This window comes from Phodopus roborovskii, unplaced genomic scaffold, assembly GCF_943737965.1.
Source record: "Phodopus roborovskii unplaced genomic scaffold, PHOROB, whole genome shotgun sequence".
In the NCBI taxonomy this organism is placed as follows: Eukaryota; Metazoa; Chordata; class Mammalia; order Rodentia; family Cricetidae; genus Phodopus; species Phodopus roborovskii.
Genome location: NW_026126516.1, coordinates 2,122,726 through 2,140,971, shown reverse-complemented (window position 1 = coordinate 2,140,971; position 18,246 = coordinate 2,122,726). Strand labels below are relative to the sequence as shown.

Genomic DNA, 18,246 nt, shown 5'->3' with positions numbered 1-18,246 from the left:
TGCTCCACCCACAGCCTTTTCTGGGAAAATCTGGGGATTTACAGAAACTTTCTAGACAACCCAGAAGATTTTCATTCACTCCTCAAAACCTCAGAAGTCAGAAGGCACTAATGGATCTGGGAAACACTCAGAGGCTTGAAGAGTAACAGAGTAACAGACGCAGAAGCACAGGCTGGCTTTAATTACCTCGGGCCTGCCCCCATCTCCAGAGGGAGGAGGGAGAGCTGGGGTCCTTGGGGGACTGACTCAGTCATAACAGCAAGGTGATTCTTTAACTGTTGGGACTGGGACTGTACTTTCTCAAAATCCTGCTTGCAATGCTAATTAGCTAGGCAATTTCAACCTGGTTTTCTCATTTGCTTCCTACCACATAGAGGTTTTGAGCAGGAAAGAAAACATAACAGTTGTGAAAGTTCTTGGTAAAGTATAACGTTCAGTACCAAACCAAATTATTGCAGTATGATATTAACAATAATAGTTCACTTGTCTTACATTTAATTCACTTAAAAAGTTGTTTCTTCAGATGACACATGACAAAGTGCAACCTCTGTGGTCAAAATGATACACCCTGCTTCGATTTCATTATTGTTAATATTTCATGATGAGTATAATTACTTCTGAATTGGGCAAATCGAGTATGTCCTACGTGTGTTACTTCCCTTTCTCCTAAGGGAATGTTACATTTCTTAATAATGGTGTCATTAGTGTCTAGACTGGCTGAAATAAACAAAGGCCAATGGGGGGAGGTGAGTGGAAAGCAATAGTGAGCATAAAACCTTTTCCAGGCCTGTGCTCAGCTGATAATAAAAGACTCTTAGCACCAACGTGTTCACCTTGAATTCTTAGTGCCCCCCCACTCACCAGTCGATGAGATTCCAGGAATCTTCTGTGCAGCAAGGAAAATGTCGTCAATGGGGTCAACTAAGTGCTTGATGCTCATCTTCCTTGCGTTGTAGTAATTGCCATCGGCAGCCCTTCCTGCACGCTCTATGGCCACTAGATGGTCGAATCTGCCGGGTGGCAAGTGGGAAGTGGTAAGTGTTCATGGAGAAAATGGCAGCCTTGCTGGCTCTAACCTGTGTGCCTGTGTGAACGACCCTGGGTTTCTTAACTTGACTCATTTAATGCTAGGGGCCTGACCCAGGCCTGCCTTGTACAGGGGCTACCACAGGGCCTACCACAGGGCCTACCACAGGGCAACTAGCTCACCCACATTGCTGGTGGTGGGGAAATACAGCCCAGCACGGCTGCCTGAAATTCTAGGAGTTCCCGGGACCTCCGTGCAGGCAAAGCTGCCCTTCACTATACTGACTACATCACAAAAAGTGTTTCAAAACAAGTCAGAGTGAAGCCAAGTTAGCAAGTCTATGCAGGGATAGGAGATGGTGCACACTTCAGATTCAGATTTAGGTAGGAGCATTTAGTCTTTCTCTACACACACACACACACACACACACACACACACACACACACACACGGACAGTACACACCCCAGGCATGGATGTAGGTTTCTCAAGAGGGAAAGTAATACTCATGTGTTTTTAGTGGCGATATATATGATTTTGTGACCAATTATAGAGCTCAAAGTGTATAATTTACAGCAAGGCTTTAGAGATCAAGCAAAGTTTGTTAAGTAAAAGATGTGAGTGGGTTTACTTATTTTTTTTAAATCCCTTTGGTAAGTTAAAACTGTAAGACAGTTTCATTAGATACACTGCTTGGATGAACTGGGGCGTGGCAGTGAGGCAGGGGAGGATTGCTAACATAAACTCCAGTCCACAGACATCTTAGCCCAGGGTAAGCACAGCCTTATGTTTGTTTTGCTTTTGCTTTTCTTCCCCGAGACAAGGCTTCACGTCACCTAGGCTGGCCTCTGACTTGCTGTGCAGCCAAGGATGGCTTTGTACCTTCATCGTTGCTTTTTAAATTGATTACTACCATTATTGTATATGGGTGAAGTGTGGAGCCACATGTGCCACAGCCAAGGATGTGGGGGTTGGAACACAACTCCCTTTCTCCTTATGTGGATTACAGGGATCAAACTCAGGTCACCAGGCGTGGTGGCAAGCCTGCTGAGCCATCTTGCAGGCCCCTGCACTATTAAAATGGACTTTTTTATTATTATCAGTGTCTGCCTTTATGTGTGTGTATGTGCAAGATACATGTGTGAGTGCAAGTGCCCACAGAGTCCAGAAGAGGGCGCCAGGTCCCCCGGATATGGAGTTGCAGGTAGTTGTGAACTGCCTCATCTGAGTGCTGGGAGCCAAATACTCTTAACCACTGAGCCACTCTCCTGCCCCATGCGTGAGCAATTTGGGCTTTGTCAGATGTTCTCAGTTTCTCTCTGAAAAACTCAAGAATGAGGGCTGCTTTTCTTTCCCACACACCCTTCATTTTTCTCCTTTTTGGGGGTGGGGTTGAGACAGGGCTTCTCTGTGTAACTCTGGCAGTCCTGGAATTGGCTCTGTAGACCAGGCTGGACTCCAACTCACAGAGATCTGCGTCCCAAGTGCTGGGAGTAAAGGCGTGTGGCAACCCCTCACCCCACTTCTCCATCTTTCTATCCTATCCCAACAACCCTTGCAACAGACAGCCACTTAGAGCTACTTCACGTTAGTAGTCAGAAGCTGAAAGGCCAGGAGGCTGATGGTCAGGGTGACTGGATGCCTGCGAGACACTAACATCCTGCCCAGTGCACCATTATCCAGCACAGTGTCCAGTCAAAGAGGAAATGACTGTTGGCTGCTACAGACCCATTTCATTTCACTCCCTTTTAACTTCTCAGTCACATCACAGACATAAAGCAACGAGGAATGAACTTTTAAAGGGGAAAAATGAATGGAATATAACATGAACTCCTTAGGAGACAAAGATAGATTATAAGGGCACAGATGGCATGGTGGTCAGGGTTGCGGAGTCCTTTTACATAGGTCACACCCTGGGTCTTCCTGTCACTGGCCTTGGGTGAGTTGTTTGGTCTTTCTAACCACAGATCACCTTTTCCCTCTGTGAGACATCATGCACCTGCAGGATATCACACATATGCAGGATATCACACATCTGTAGGACATCACACATCTGCAGGATATCACACATATACAGGACATCATGCATCTGCAGTTGCATCTACAGTATTGATGGGGTTAAAGAAGGTGCCTGTCATGGAACCTGTAGCTACTCAGAGCTCAGTAAGCATCAGCTGGGCTTGCTGTTGGTATTTTTATTAGCAGGAATGTTTTAGTCTTATTTTATTTATGTGTGCATGTGTGCTTGTCTGTGTATGAACCATGTGTGTGCAGTCCCTGTGGAGGCCAGGAGAGGGTGTCAGATCCCTTGGGACTTGATTTACAGATGGTCGTGAGCTACCCAGTGTGGGTGCTGGGAGCTGAACCCCAGTCCTGTGCAAGAGCAGCACATGCTCTAACTGCAGAGCCATCTCTCCAGTCCTGTTAGCAGGAAGGTGGTTTGGATAATCCAAAGTGATTGGAACTGGCACTTCCACATCTCTAAAAGCACCCACGGTGGATTTCTTCAAAATCTCAACTCCATGATGGTATAGTATGGCCAGTCTTCAAAATGTTAAAAACAGACTTCTCATATGATCCAGAAATTCAGCTTTTTGGTACATGTTGGAAAGAACTAAAAATATGGATGTGTGGCTGCCCTTGTTCTGAGCAGCACTATTTCGAATAGGTGGTGGTGGTGGTGGTGGTGGTGTGTGTGTGTGTGTGTAGTAGTAGTAGTAGTAGTAGAACAAACTGAAAGAGAAAGCACCAAAGCACACAGAGCCAGCCCATCTGAGTCCTGTAATATTGAGAGTTGGTATTTTTTTAATGTCTATCTCAGTTACATGCATGTACTGGTTTACAATATAAAATATGTTATTGTGGGTTGTTTTAAAAGTGTGCAAAACACGGTATAAGTTTTAAAATCTGAAACATACTACAAAAAGGGGGTTTCAAAATATTTGACCACAATACAAGGTAACACACACACACACACACACACACAGGCGGGAGGAGGAAGGAGAGGAAAGGGAGGGGAGGAAGTGTTTCAAGAGAGCAGTTCCCATCACTCTACAATGCTGTTTCTATTTTGTTTCCTAAAAGTGTTGGCTGCTCCCAGTTGATCCCATTGTTGAGGGACGGCAAACATTCTTACTTTGTCAGATATGAGTGTCATCCCTCTCCACTGGCAGCGATCTACTTCCAGACATGTTCTATGGAGCCCTAACCTCATGGCTAATGTAGCCCATCAGAACTCTGGCTTCCTGGGCTGGTGGATTTCTTTTCTCCCATAGGATGAGTTGTGCAGGAACATTATTAGCAAGGTGACAAGGAAGTGGTTTTCCCCACTCCCATGCACTCCATCCGGGGTACCATATACATACCTAGGAGACTTGGGGTCCCCATCTTTGCACAAAAATGCCCGAGCATCTTCCACTGACCCACCTTGGTAAGTTAATGTGGGGATTGGTGTCTCCAGAACACCTTGAGAATAAAGACGAAGGGCAGCCTCATCAGGACATGTGTGAGAAGCATCTTTGGACAGTAATATAACCAATACTGAGTGGTATCCTTCCTTGTTAGAATCCAGAGGATGGTAGGTTTACTTTCACTCCTGACTAAACTCCAGAGTTGGCAGGACATGGACAGTTGAACTGGACCAGTATAGACCTGGGGATGTGCAATGTGTAAGATGCCCCATAATACCGTGTCAACACTGCCAGCGAGAGTGCCGTGTACTCATTTAGATGCCCACAGGACAGTGTGTCAGGCTCTTTACATGCATGCTCTCATTTAATTTCCATAATTGGATTCCATAAAGTGATTATTATTTCCATTTTATAGAAAAGGGAAACTGTTGCCCAGAGACATCAAGTATGTTGATCAGGGTCAGATATAGTATACATGTTGGCATCACAACTCCAGTTCTGTCTTAATTTAACTTCTGTTACTGTGATAAAACACCCCGGCCAAAGGCAGTTTAAGTGAAGAAGGGGTTAGTTCAGCTGACAATGCTAGTCTACAGGCCAACTTGATCTAGACAGTCCCTCAATCGAGACTCTTTGTCAAGTGACTCTAGGTTGTGGCAAGATGACATTAAAACGAGCCATTAAATTTCTACCCCCAGATCTTACCATTTCCCTGCAGAGGGGACCAATGACAACTGCAGCAGAGTCCCAGAGATTTGGATTGGGTGCTTGTATGGCAGTGGCTTACAAAGTGACATTGATTCTTAAATTAACATTTTGTGATTATACAAATAATACACATTATTGTAGATTATGTGGAAAATACAAACCTGTCTCCCCAAGTTGAAATTCAATTGGTTTTCATTAATTTACCTCTCAGCAGTTTGGGGAAGAATCCTGGATCATTCATGGTCCCAGGGCAAATCTTCAAGCAGAAGGAAAGATGGCTGACAGAGCACCCTGGACAGTGTGACTTTGGCTTGGGCACACGAGCCCCTCTGTAAGGGAATGCCCACCTATTCGCATGGCTGGGATGGCACGATGGTGGCCATGATACCTGTCAATCAACGACCTGGCTGGGATCTGGTGCAAAGTTGGTGCCGAGTAAAGGCACGCCTCACTTCCCTGGCCACCCTGGCATCAGATTCTAGTGAAGGGAGTAGGTACCAGGGAGGCCAGGCAGGCAACTAAGCCACGTGTCTGAGAAAGAACACACAAGACCTCTGTCAATATAGGTCAGGAGACATGCTTCCTTCTCTGAGCTACAGAGTGCAATCCTTGCTGGGCTTGGGCATGAGAGGGGAAAAGGGACTATACCACCCCTTCCCCCTTCTCTGTTATTTCCTAGGCCCCAGCAAAAGTACTGAAATACTTCTCACAAACAGATCTGTTGTGTCACTTGCTTCGTCCACACGTAACAAAAGTTCTGCAGAATCCATTAAAGCAACGGTTGCCATTGTGCAACTCAGACAGCTCCGAGTCCCTGAGAGTGACCCAGCTGAGCTCCAAGGAGGGGAACAGGGCACAGCCCTCTCTCTCTCTCTCTCTCTCTCTCTCTCTCTCTGGAGAATAAATGCTAAACATAGCCACAGCACGGTGCCAGGTAGCACCCGCTGTTGGCCCTGGAGCAGAGCTGACACGGTCACCTGTCCCTTGGTTTCCTGTTCTCACTTGCTGATCCGACTACAGTATTCCTTTTCTCTCGTCCTCTGGATGAGAGGCCACAGGGTGTAATCCGGGCTCCTTTGTCCCCACTTGTCCCCACAGTGGTCTCCCTGAGAGCTTCCACTGTAGAATTCACCTCGTAAGTGATCTTCAGCTTCCATCTTCACAGACCCTGCCCTCTACTCTTACAACATTCTGGTTGCTCTGAGGCCTGAGAATGGGGTGCAGGAGGTTTCGTGGGAGATGGTGCCAAGAAGCTGAGGGGAGAGACGACCGCATGTGAGGAGGGAGATGTGCACTTTCAGGATCACTGCTTAAAAAAAAAATTGTGGTGGCACACGCCTTTAATCCCAGCACTTGGGAGGCAGAGGCAGGTGGGTCTCTGTGAGTTCAAGGCCAGCCTGGTCTATAGAGCTAGTTCCAAGATAGCTAGGGCTGTTATACAGAGAAACCCAAGAGAGAGAGAGAGAGAGAGAGAGAGAGAGAGAGAGAGAGAGAGAGAGAGAGAGATTGGCATGTCACGTTCACTAAGATATGTGTATCTCCAAGGAGGCAAAGGACTTAGATCCTGTCCCTACTAGGCTGAGGCTGTCTTGGCGGGGGAGGCTGGTATAGGAACTGGTCCCTGTGTGGACAACAGTGATTGATTTGATCACTTGGACTTCCAGGAATCTCAGTATCGTTCTCTATAAAACGAGACCCCTTTGTGGTAACAAAATTGTTATGAGCTTGGAGATAAAACACCCTGTTACAAGGACACGTTGTAGGGCTGGTATATGACTGAAGGTCCAAACACTGGTTTCCTCAGGCCTCTGCCAGGAAAGACCTGCTTGGGGAAATGGCTTAAGCCCATGCCAAACTCACCTTGCTTAACAGCATCTTCAATAAGCTTTGTGTGCAAGTTCAAGGCTCTCTGATCTACCACCATGGAGGTCTCCTTCCCCAGAGCCTGCAGGAAGGCAGCTAAAGCAATTGCTCCCGGTGGGCCATCTGTCTCCTCTGGGGGCTCGTGATTGAAATGTGTAGGGAATCCAGTGGTGACTAGTACTGAGTGGGCATGAGACAGCGACAGAGCAGCTCGCAGAAGCTCATCTTTACGTAGCAGGTGCCCAATCCCCCGGTTACCTGAAATCACAAAAATAAAGCAAAATATCTAGATGATTGTGTTTAAGGTAGGAACACTGATAGCCTGGGCTGTTTGAGGTCCGGAAGTCATTTGGAGGGATGTGGCAGACTGAACGGTTTATAGGGATGCATCCCATCTCTGTCTTTCTGTCTCACACCTCTCCCTTAGCTAGAGTGGCCACCAGACTGGCTCAGTCCCACAGAGCATGAGGTGATGGGTGGCCTCACCGAGCCTGGCCCTGTACTTCCCATGTGTTTCTCCAAGGACACCTACCCTCTTCTTGTCTGAAATGTTGACAGCTATAGTGTGCTATGATGGCAGAGCTGCTGGGATCCCAAGCAGCTGGCTAGAGCAGAGTCCCTCCCTGCTGACACAGAACTTTCTGAAGACCTGCTGTGTGCTGTTACAGGGAGGTGGCGACGCATGTGCAGGCTCGTCTGCTGGAATGACTTAGCAAAACCTAACAAATAGAATATATCAAGAGGAAAGGGAATGGAACACATTCACTGGGAAGTCTTCCTCAAGCCCAAGACAGGAGCTGGGGTGCAATTATTCTAGGAGATTGTAGTGCCAGGAAACACAGAAGACAACGACACCCAGAAAAGCACGAGAGTGAGCGAGTTAACCCCTAAGGCAAGTGGATCTCTGTCTTGCTTGAGAGCCCTAGGAGGCCATGGAGGATGTACCATAGAACTGCCCGCCCTGCCAGAGCTGCTGCCCATTTGCTCACTGGCTTCTGTCCCATTTGGGGGAAGTTTGCCCATGAGGGAGGGGGTCGACTTCATCGTTCTCTCTGGACTGTGCCTCCCATGATAGAGACAGATACAGACTGTCTTCTAGTGGAGGAGTTGAGCAAATAGGGGGCCACTCATTGCCTCTGTAGAGGAACCCAGTTAGTCCAGGGGACACAGACGGGGGTGGGGACAGACAGCCATACTAAGGTTGTCCAGCTGGGCCAGGTTGAGCAACAGCACTTCCTGACTCATGTCCATTCTGTCATGCCTCTGTCTACCCTCCATCTCTTCTTTACGAGTGCCATATGGAGGCAGAGTATGACTCAGAACATCCGCCCCGGCTGAGCTGCCTCCGAGCAGACCAAAGGGAAGTAGAGGGACATTGACTTGCACTGAGGTTCACAGAGAGCATTAAGGATGCTGGGTTTGGGATCCCCACTATGGAGGCAGCACTCCAGACTGAGGAACATTCCCCAGTCCTGGCATATGATAGCTTTGTGTCCTTGGCCCTATATCTGGGTTTTCCTATAGGAAAAATGATGCAGGTAATGAGATGGCCAGAGTCTGTGGGGACAGAAACTCTCAACTACTAGTTTTTGGAGACGGACCTGGAAGTTGAGATCTGAAAGGTGATCTTCTTTTAGACTTTTTAAAAATGTATTTATTTATTTATTTATTTATTTATTTATTTATTTATTTTCGTTTTGTCAAGACAGGGTTTCTCTGTGATTTTGGAGGCCGTCCTAAAACTAGCTCTTGTAGACCAGGCTGATCTCGAACTCACAGAGATCCGCCTGCCTCTGCCTCCCGAGTGCTGGGATTAAAGGCGTGCGCCACCACTGGACGGCCTTTCTTAGACTTTTTATAATTCTTTCAGCTGGCCTTTGGCATCTCTAACAAAGTAGCCCCGGTATGTGTAAAGTTTAGTGAGAGGAGTGTGTAGACTGTGGTACCCAATACTGGATTATTAGGGTAAATGGTGGCACCCTCACACAATGACATTTTATGCAAACATTAAAAAGGATGTCGTGAACTGGGTGTGGTGGCTGTCCTCCTGGGAGACTGAGGCAGGTGGATTGCAGAGAGTTCAAAAGGTAGCCTGGGCTATAAAGGGAGACTCTGTCTCAGAGACAGTATGTAAATGTTGTAGAGATCATTTCGTAATATGGAAAGTCATTACAGCTCATTAAAAAAGTCCTAAGATAGTATCATGGTGGGTTCCAGTAAATATATTCCTGTTTACAAATATTTGAGGCCAAAGAAAAGGACTTTAATGGCAAACACAGGCCTATTAATAATTTATTGGTTGGATGGATTCTAATATTTTGAAGTGTGGATAGGTGTGTGTGTGTGTGTTTGTATGTGTTCTCGTTCATGTGTGTTTGTGTTCATATGCATATGGAGGTCTGAGATTGATGTCATGTGTCTTCTTTGCTTAGTCCAGTTTATTTCTCTCCCTCTCTCTTTCTTTTGGAGGCGGAGGCAGGGTCTCTCACTGAACCCGGCGAGGCACTGGTTTGGCTAGGCTGACTGACCACTGAGTCTCAAGATCTACCTATCTGCCCACTTAGTTTTGGGATCCCAGGTACACGCTGCTGTCCCTGCTTCTTACATGTGTGTTTGGGACTAAGCCCAGCCCCTCCCCTGCTGACACGGCACACATATAACCAACTGAGCCATCTCCTCAGGCCCCAGGAGTCTGGTAATTGTTATTGATTCTTCACTTTTATACAATTTCATTCTAAAACTAAATTTTATTAATTAGGTTCATTTTTGAGACTGGATCAAGCCCTGGTCTTGAATTAACAATCCTCCTGCCTCAGGCTCCTAAATACAGGGATCAGAGGTGTGCACGGCCATCCAGGCTATTTTCCTGTATTTTCCGATGTTCCTACAGTGACTATGAAGTACTGATGGGGAAGAATAACAGCATTTTGTAAAACAAAACTGGATGTAATGTGTTTCTTGGAGTGTGATGAGCACTGAAGAGAGAGAGAGAGTCTGGGCAACAGAATGCTGTGTGTACATCCGATAGTTTTATTACCAGTGCAAAAACCATTACTGTAAATCTCGCTTCCTCCACATACTCCAGACACCTCAAATGCGAGTCAATGTCCTCTTAAAAATGACTGAGTGGATCTATTAATAAGCCCAGTGAGTAATGGCCAGTGCACAGTACATCCTCATTAATCTTACATTTGCCTATTTGAGTGGGAATCGAAGTCATCTATTGTTCTTGCAGATTAAAGATGGCTTTTCATAGATGAAATCGGCACATCAGACAGTCATAAATCTGCCTCCCCCGAGACTCATGCTTCAAGCTCCACCCCAGTCTGCAGGAGCGCCTGCGGGAGGGATCATGTCTGACCTTTCTGCCCACCCTTATGAGGCAATGGCTGAATGGAGGTGACAGCAAATCTACCATCAACTCCTTTTAAACTCAGAGCTGATTTCAGAGTTAATAATTCATCTTTCCTTGTGACGCCGTGTTAAGCAGGGGCGCCAGCTTGGAGAAGGCTGGCTGGGAGGGAATCAGACTTCTAGGAGAGGCCATGTTAGTCCCAGGTATTTGAGGTATGGCTACTTCCAGTTCTTAGGACACCTCTCATGAGAAGGTACAGGAGGAATGGGACATTCTAAGGGATGCTAGAGGACTTTTTACCTACCCAGGCAAGAAAATGACACACAATTTGTAATTCAGATTCTAATTTATACAGCATGTGTAAAGCATGATCAACACAGCCCGTGGGCAAAAGTTCAACCATGTGTAACCACCTTCTTAACCTTAACTTATATGCTTTGGCTTCTTTTACTAAATAAAGTTAATACAAACTGTCTCATAGAGACACCAGAACATTTACTAAGATGGAACATGCATTTACTGATGCTCAATAGGGAGTAACTAACTATAGCACAACTAATTATCTTGCTATTTAGCATAACCTCAACAAGGAGGTGTAATTGATTGTCTGTAGTCTTGTTACACTGATGAGGAAACCGAGGCAGGATTACCCAGCAATTGTCTCATGAGGGCGGGCCATTGAACTACCTGTACAATAGTGGATGACACAGCACCCTCTGCTGGCTACCTGGAATTCAAACTTCGTCTCCTAGATGCAGACCAACCCAGAAAAGTTTCCAACTAGCTCTCCGTAGACCTCCTAATTAGAATCAGCTGCTCCCTGGAAGGTCCACCAGCCTTGTCCCATGCTTAGAAAGCTGGTGGCTAAACCGGGTAGTGGCACATGCCTGTAATTCCAGCACTTGGGAGGCAGAGGCAGGTGGATCTCTGTGAGTTCAAGACTAGCCTGGTCTACAAAGTGAGTTCCAGGACAGCCAGGGCTGTTAAAACAGAGAAACCCTGTCTTAAAAAAACAAAACAGGAAGGAAGGAAGGGACAGAGGGAAGGAGGGAGGGAAGGAGGAAGGAAGTAAAGAAGGAAGGAAGGAAGGAAGGAAGGTAGTGCATGTACATATTTCCATGTGTTTGTCCCTCTATCCCCAGGGCATTGGCACAGAAGGGGGAACTAGGGATATTAATAAATACACTTGTAACTTTGTTGCTGTTGTTTGCTTTCTTGAGATAGTCTCCTGTAGCCCAGTCTGCCTCAAACTCACTACACAGCTGAGGATGACTTTGAACTCCCAATCCCCTTGTGTCCATCTCCCAAGCACTGGGATTCCAGACATGCATCACAGTTACCGTGGCAACTTTTGAAAAACAGTGGTAGTTGCTTATTTAGGAATAACCGCATTCCTGACTTTTTCCCCCTCAACAATTCACTTACTTCTATGTGCCTGCATGTATGTATGTGTACCGTGTGCATGTTGGAGACCAGAAGAAGATGCTGGACCCTCTGGAATGAACTGGAGTCACAGATGGTGATCAGCCACCATGTGAGTGCTGGGAGCCCAACCCTGGCCCTCTGCATAAGTGGATATGCTTAACCCTGAGTTATCTCTCTAGCCTCTAACACCCCTCTTTCTCCTGGTGCTGGAGACTGGAGTCGGGCCTGTGTGTTCCTGGCTCACTCCACCACCGAGTTATCCCCTGGCCCTTGTTATTTCTTACTCATGATGTTCATTTGACTCTGGTGGCAGCTCACCCAGCTAATGAACTCGCTCACATGCTTAGTGTTGGCATTTAGAAAACCAGCAGCCGCGAAGAAAACAGTCACCCATAGTGTCCCTGCCATCAGACCCTGCGGTGGTTTGAGTAAGAATGCCCCCCCCCCCCCCCGTGGGCTCACATATTTGAATGCTTAGTCATCAGGGGGTGGAACTGTTTGAAAGGATTAGAAGGATTAGGAGGCGTGGCCTTGACAGAGGAAGTGTGTCACTGGGGGTGGGCTTTGAGGTTTCAAAAGCCCCCACACCAGCCTGCCCCTCTCAGTTACTTCTCCAGGACCATGCCTGTCGTGTGTGCTGCCATGGTGATAATGGACAAAGCCTTTGCAACTGTAAGCCAGCCCCCAATTAAATGTTTCCTTTTATACGAGTTGTCTTGGTTGTTGTGTCTCTTCACAGCTATGGAACTTGACTAAGATGGCCCTCAGTGTATGTTTTGGTGGATTTGCTTCTGGTCTTTCTGGTACTCATACATGGTATAAGCTTTAAAAAAAAAATCTCTGATTAAGTTTTAAAATGTATATGTGTATGTGCTGTGTGCTCACACGTGCCATGGTATAGATATGGAGGTCAGAGGACATTATGTGGAATGTTCTGTGGAACTCAGGTTGTCAGTCTTGGCCGGTGTAAGAATTTTCAGGAATTACACTGTGGACAGTTTGGACAGTTTATATCTTTCCTCTTAGAACAGTAGGTGTAACTGTTCTGATTACTTATTCATTATATATTTACTGTGTGTGTGGTATATGTAGGTGTGCATGTAAACATGTGTGTGCGTGTGTATATGGAGGCTAGAGGTCAACATTGAGTGTCTTGCTCAGTCGCTCAACTCCTTCATTTTGAGAGGAGTCGAGTCTTTCACTGACCCTGGAGCTCATTGATTTGGCTACGATGGGTGGCTAGAAGCTCCAGGAATCTACCTGTTTCTACAACCTCCAGCATACTCTCTCTCTCTCTCTCTCTCTCTCTCTCTCTCTCTCTCTCTCTGTCTCTCTGTCTCTCTCTCTCTCTCTCTCTCTCACACACACACACACACACACACACACACACACACACACACACGCCCTGAACTGGGATTACAGACATGTACTACCATGCTCTAATTTTTGCATGGGTGCTCGGGTTCTGAACTCAGGTCCTCATGCTTGAGTATCAGGCACTTTCCCCACAGAACCATCTCCCCAGCCTCAAATACTTCGTTCTTACCTGGGTCTATGGCGATTATGGACTCCAGCTTTCTGATCTTTTGAACAGCAGCGGCTGACACTATGCTGTAATGCAAAGGGTCTTTGGAAATGGCATGGATTTCTGGAACCATCTCAGGAGTCAGACAACCGGCTGGAGATACAGTGTCCTTCGGGATCATCACGGTGCTGCCTGGAGTGCTGGTGAAAGCCAGGGGAGCCTCTGGAACACACACAGGTAGGGCTGTGACGTCACCCCACCAAGCCCAATCCACAGTGGCCAGGGAAAATGAGATGACCCGGCACCAAGTCTGTCCACAGAATTCCCTGTGCCACATGCTGGCACCAAGGTCGGAATGGGCCGGCTTGTGGCTAGACCACATTCTATTTAAACAGTTGCCCCCACATTTTTGGAAAGTGGGGGTGAGAAATCGAGGTGCACCCATAGCTGGAGTATGAGCTCTAGGAGATTCTGTCCATCCATCACCTGACAGATAACAGAAAGCACAGGCCAACCCTTCAGTGCATGAGGCCACTCACTTTACCTTGCAACCGGTGTTAGATTGGGTACCCTCTGTGTGTGGAGTTTCTGCTCTCTCATAGTGTTTACATTTTTCTTAAAACAACAATAACAACACTCCGCTAGATTACAGCCCTAAGCAGCACACTTGTGTCATCCTCAGAAGAGGCTGCAGCAGGGGCGAAGCTTCATGTTTCAGGGGTGACTCTACACTTTCTACACGCATCTGTTACATTATAAAATAATGGCCATGCCCTGTCTGGTTGTGGTCAGTACTGAGCTGGGGAAGTACAGGTACAAGTAGCCAAGTGCTGGGTGCTGAGCGGCCTCAGTGAGGGTTTGTATTAGTGAGACTGGCATCAAATCATCTCTTTGTTCTTGTGTTCGGCTTCTAGGCACTTCTACCTGCCTTCCTTGGTATCACTATTGTATTAGACTGTGCTCTCTCCACCCAGCTGTGTGCCCCTCAAGATGAGACACCATTGTTTCAAATGCCTTGCCCGTAGTAGGTGCTAAACAAATGTCAGTGGGAAATGAGTAAGTGATGCATTAGATTTCACAGAATTGTAACATTGCTTGGATTAAATAGAGTCAGCTAACATTCAAAAGGAGCATCTACTCATAGACACATATTGTGTTTTTAATATAGAAACCTATGTGTGTGACCTATGAAAGGTACAACTATTGACTCTGAGGAATGGTTACCTTTGTGTGTGTGTGTGTGTGTGTGTGTGTGTGTGTGTGAGAGAGAGAGAGAGAGGGAGAGAGAGAGAGAGAGAGAGAGCACCTAGAAGTGATCACTGGAAAGACAGGTACACACAAGAGCAGTGGGCTCAGAATGGAGCACGAGGCTTTGCTCCCGTCAGTTGTGTGGTGTGTGCAGCAGGGACTCCGATGCTAATAAAACCTACATGCTGAGGAGTGAGCATGATTTGTTGGCATACAGTAGGTACTCGTGTGTGGACCTTTAAATAAACACTAGAATCCCGTGGATTGGGCTATGTCTTGTCACTGAACTCTCAGGAATGCTATTAAAATAAAATAGCACTACACTTGACTCTATAGTAGAATAGCTGACCTGACCAGAATTTTCCAGTGCACATGTTCCTGTTACTGGAAGCCAGGGGGCGCCCTCTTATGTCTGTTCACAGCAACGCTAGTCTAGCCCTTTTGTGTGTTGCGGGGGAGACTGCTGACGAGATTGCTTTGTTCTTAGCATCCATCCAACTACTGGTTGAAAATATTCAATAGAAGAATAATTATGCCTGTAGTGAAGACAAATAGTTTTTTTTTCTTTTTCTTTCTATATTAAAAACACAATATAATGGGCGCAGAGAGATGGCTCAGCAGTTAAAAGTATTTGCTGCTCTTGCAGAGGACTTGGGTTTGGTCCCCAACACCCACATGGCAGCTCACAACTACTTGTAACTTCAGTTCCAGGGGACCTGATAGCCTCTCCCAGCCTCTGTTGGCATCAGGCACACACATGATGCACAGACATACATGCAGGCAAAACATTCATACACATAAAATAAGTTAAAAAATTAAAAATAGAACATCCATTTGCAAACACATTGCATTAGGAACCACACACATTCTAGTAATGAGTTCAAGTGTGCAGAAGGATGAGCAACGTGTCAACACTGCCCTCTTCTGGGAGAAGCTGGAGTTTGGTATTAAGGGGTTCTGGGACGGATAAAAAAACGATTTCATTGTAAAATTCAACTGTTTCTCGATGGCATCCTTTTGCTTTCAAGGCTCTTCTAATCTCAAAGGTCAAGCTGAAGGCTGACCTTCAGCAGGTGGAAGAGTAATCCAAAGGCGCTTGCACTAAACAGCTGCTATGACAAAGTGATTCGGCCCTGGGATAAACAGAGAAAATGGGAGACACTGTAGCCACTTAGCCTATATCTGTTTTCCAGGGCTGGGAGTTAAACACAGGGTAGCTTTAAGCATGCTGGAAAAGTGCCCTACCACTGAGCTACATCCCCAACTCTAGGCCCGTGTTCTCCAAGTTTCAGTCATTAATCAGTAAACCTGTGCTTTCAAGAACTCCAGATCCCCTGGGCTACCTCTGAGATCGGGGTAGTTGTACCCTTATGCCCCAACATACTGCAGTTTCTGACGGCTTCCAGACTGGTCAGCTCTGAAGGCCAGAATACTGGAACATCCTCAGGCAGACACTCCACATAATTCCCATAGTCAGGTTTGGAAAGGGCCTTGATTCCCAAAAGTTCTGCATATGGAAAAAGAAAACAGAATTCCTCTGGTCAGTACTGAACACACGGATACGCTGGGTACATTATGGATCTCCCTCCCAAAGAAATAGTAGTTGTAGCATTATCCTGATGGTCAGGAGGGAGAGGAGAAGGAGGTAGTGATGGCTAGGGACTGGAGTCTTAACAGATAAGGATGTCCTGTAACTTAGGGCCCATGGTGACTGGTACAATCAGGCTGACTTCTCAAATTGCATGGTGTGGTGTCTGGAGGGAGCCTATGATGTGTCTAGCTCAATACTGGACTTGTAGACTTGTAGCACTGTGTGATACAGACTGACTAAGTTACACAGCTGTAGCCTCTGTTATCCCTACCAGTAGCCCTAGCCTGGCCAGCAGTCATCGACATGAAGACAACACAGATGGATGTGCCAGGGCCTGTTTACCCGCGTTAGGAAGAAGACAAGTCAGTAGACATCCTCTGGGTGGCCCCGAGGCTGTTTTGGGTGAGGAAGGCCAATAGTGCTGATAGTATGTTTATAGACTGTCAGGTCTTTGATGAGTCTGTTGACTTCAAACCTGGGCAAGTTCAAGGTCACAGACCCTGGCTCTCACCCAGGCCAACCCCAAGCTCCCTCCAGGCCCTCTGGGAGCTCCAAGAGGCCTGGGAGGCACCCAGACTTTTGACCTTCACCCTTGGAGTCTGTTCATTTACTCTCGGGCTAAGTAAATACTTGTGGCTTTCAATCCAAATGTAAGTTTGAGTTTTATTTATTAATATTACTACACGCATGCGCGAGCACGTGTGTGTGTGTGTGTGTGTGTGTGTGTGTGTGTGTGTGTGTGATATTTGCACATGATCATGAGCAACACATGTACCATACACATGCATGTAGAGGCCAGAGGACAACTGGAAAGAAAAAGTCCCATGCACCATGATGCAGGGATTATGGGAAGCTCATCGGAGTTTTATGTGATCACAAAGCCTCAAGATGAAGCTTGTTGGTCTGGCAAGGTGGTGCTGTTTTAAGCCAGACAGTCAGCTGGTATGGAGCTCTGGGCTTCACCCCAGGTCCTCACCCCTGAGACTCCCCGAAGAGCAGCATAAGCTCCTAGATGCTTGTCAGGCCCATGTTGGAAGCACAGCTGTGGACACTGACCTGGGTTGCCGATGTGGATGGGTTGTCCTTGCTGTCCTCCCAGGAAGTGAGTGGCTTGCAGTAGCCTTTCCAGCTTGTCCTTGGGAATGGGTCTCATTGTGACCACCAGAGGGCAGCAAAAGCCAGCAATGGCAGCACATGGCACCGTTGTCTGACAAATGAAGTAAAAAAATGTAGGGGGAAGGAAAAAAAATAAAAAGGAATTAACACAGATTCAAGCCCCAGTACCCACAGCTCAAGAAGCTTCGTGAAGCAAGGGGTTCCAGCAGCTGCTGTAGAAACATGCCTTCTAATTTGAGGAGTCACACGGGTGGGGCATTTGTCAATAACAAGTAAATCAAAACGGGGACGGGGGCTCTTAATTTTTTTTTTTTAAACCTGTCAACATTTGACACATCTCCTAAGCTGGACAGAGTAATATTTTAACCACATAAAAGAAAATTCATGGGTGGCATGTGTCTGCAGTCCCAGCACTTGGTGGGGGAGAGGTGCTAAGACAGGAGAATGGAGAGTTTGAGCCTTGACTATGTGGGGAGTTCTAAGGTTAGCCTAGGTTACACAGTGAGAGCCTCCTTTAAACATAAACACATGGCGAGGGGCAAAAAGGTAAGGGAAGAGAAGAAAATTAAATATCCCAAAGGAAACCAATACTATCTCAAACATTCGAATGTAGTTACTGGAGCATTCCACGGGGAAAACGGTGTGCTCTCCCACGGACAGCTAAGAGGACAGAATGGCAGATCTATAACCGTTGTCATTTTAGAGTGTCAGGGTATAGAGTGTCTTTGAGAGTCTGAGAACTGTACTGTGATAGGGACGGTATGGTGATATGAAACTATCTGTGAAATACTCGATCAGCCACAATGCTGAGGGTCCAACAGCCCTTTGTCACCAACATTCAGAAACGAAGGAAATGCTAAACTCCATTTGAGGTTTATCTCTCTCTCTCTCTCTCTCTCTCTCTCTCTCTCTCTCTCTCTCTCACATACACACACCCAATCTCATAGGCCTCTAAGGCAAAAGGGAGCAGATAACCCCGA

The 18,246-nt window shown here is 46.6% G+C and overlaps 1 protein-coding gene across 2 annotated transcripts in view; it reads right to left on the bottom strand.

The window, feature by feature from the left end:
• Dglucy (D-glutamate cyclase) overlaps positions 1-18,246 on the bottom strand; it is a 79,926-nt gene that overhangs the window by 17,362 nt on the left and 44,318 nt on the right. For both annotated transcript variants that reach the window (XM_051196469.1, XM_051196468.1), the window contains exons 5-10: positions 17,207-17,357; positions 15,944-16,066; positions 13,333-13,533; positions 7,004-7,264; positions 4,391-4,490; positions 862-1,010 (exon numbers count right to left, since the gene is read on the bottom strand). In XM_051196469.1, the coding sequence (XP_051052426.1) occupies positions 862-1,010; positions 4,391-4,490; positions 7,004-7,264; positions 13,333-13,533; positions 15,944-16,066; positions 17,207-17,357 (985 nt within the window). The remainder of the gene's footprint in view (positions 1-861; positions 1,011-4,390; positions 4,491-7,003; positions 7,265-13,332; positions 13,534-15,943; positions 16,067-17,206; positions 17,358-18,246) is intronic.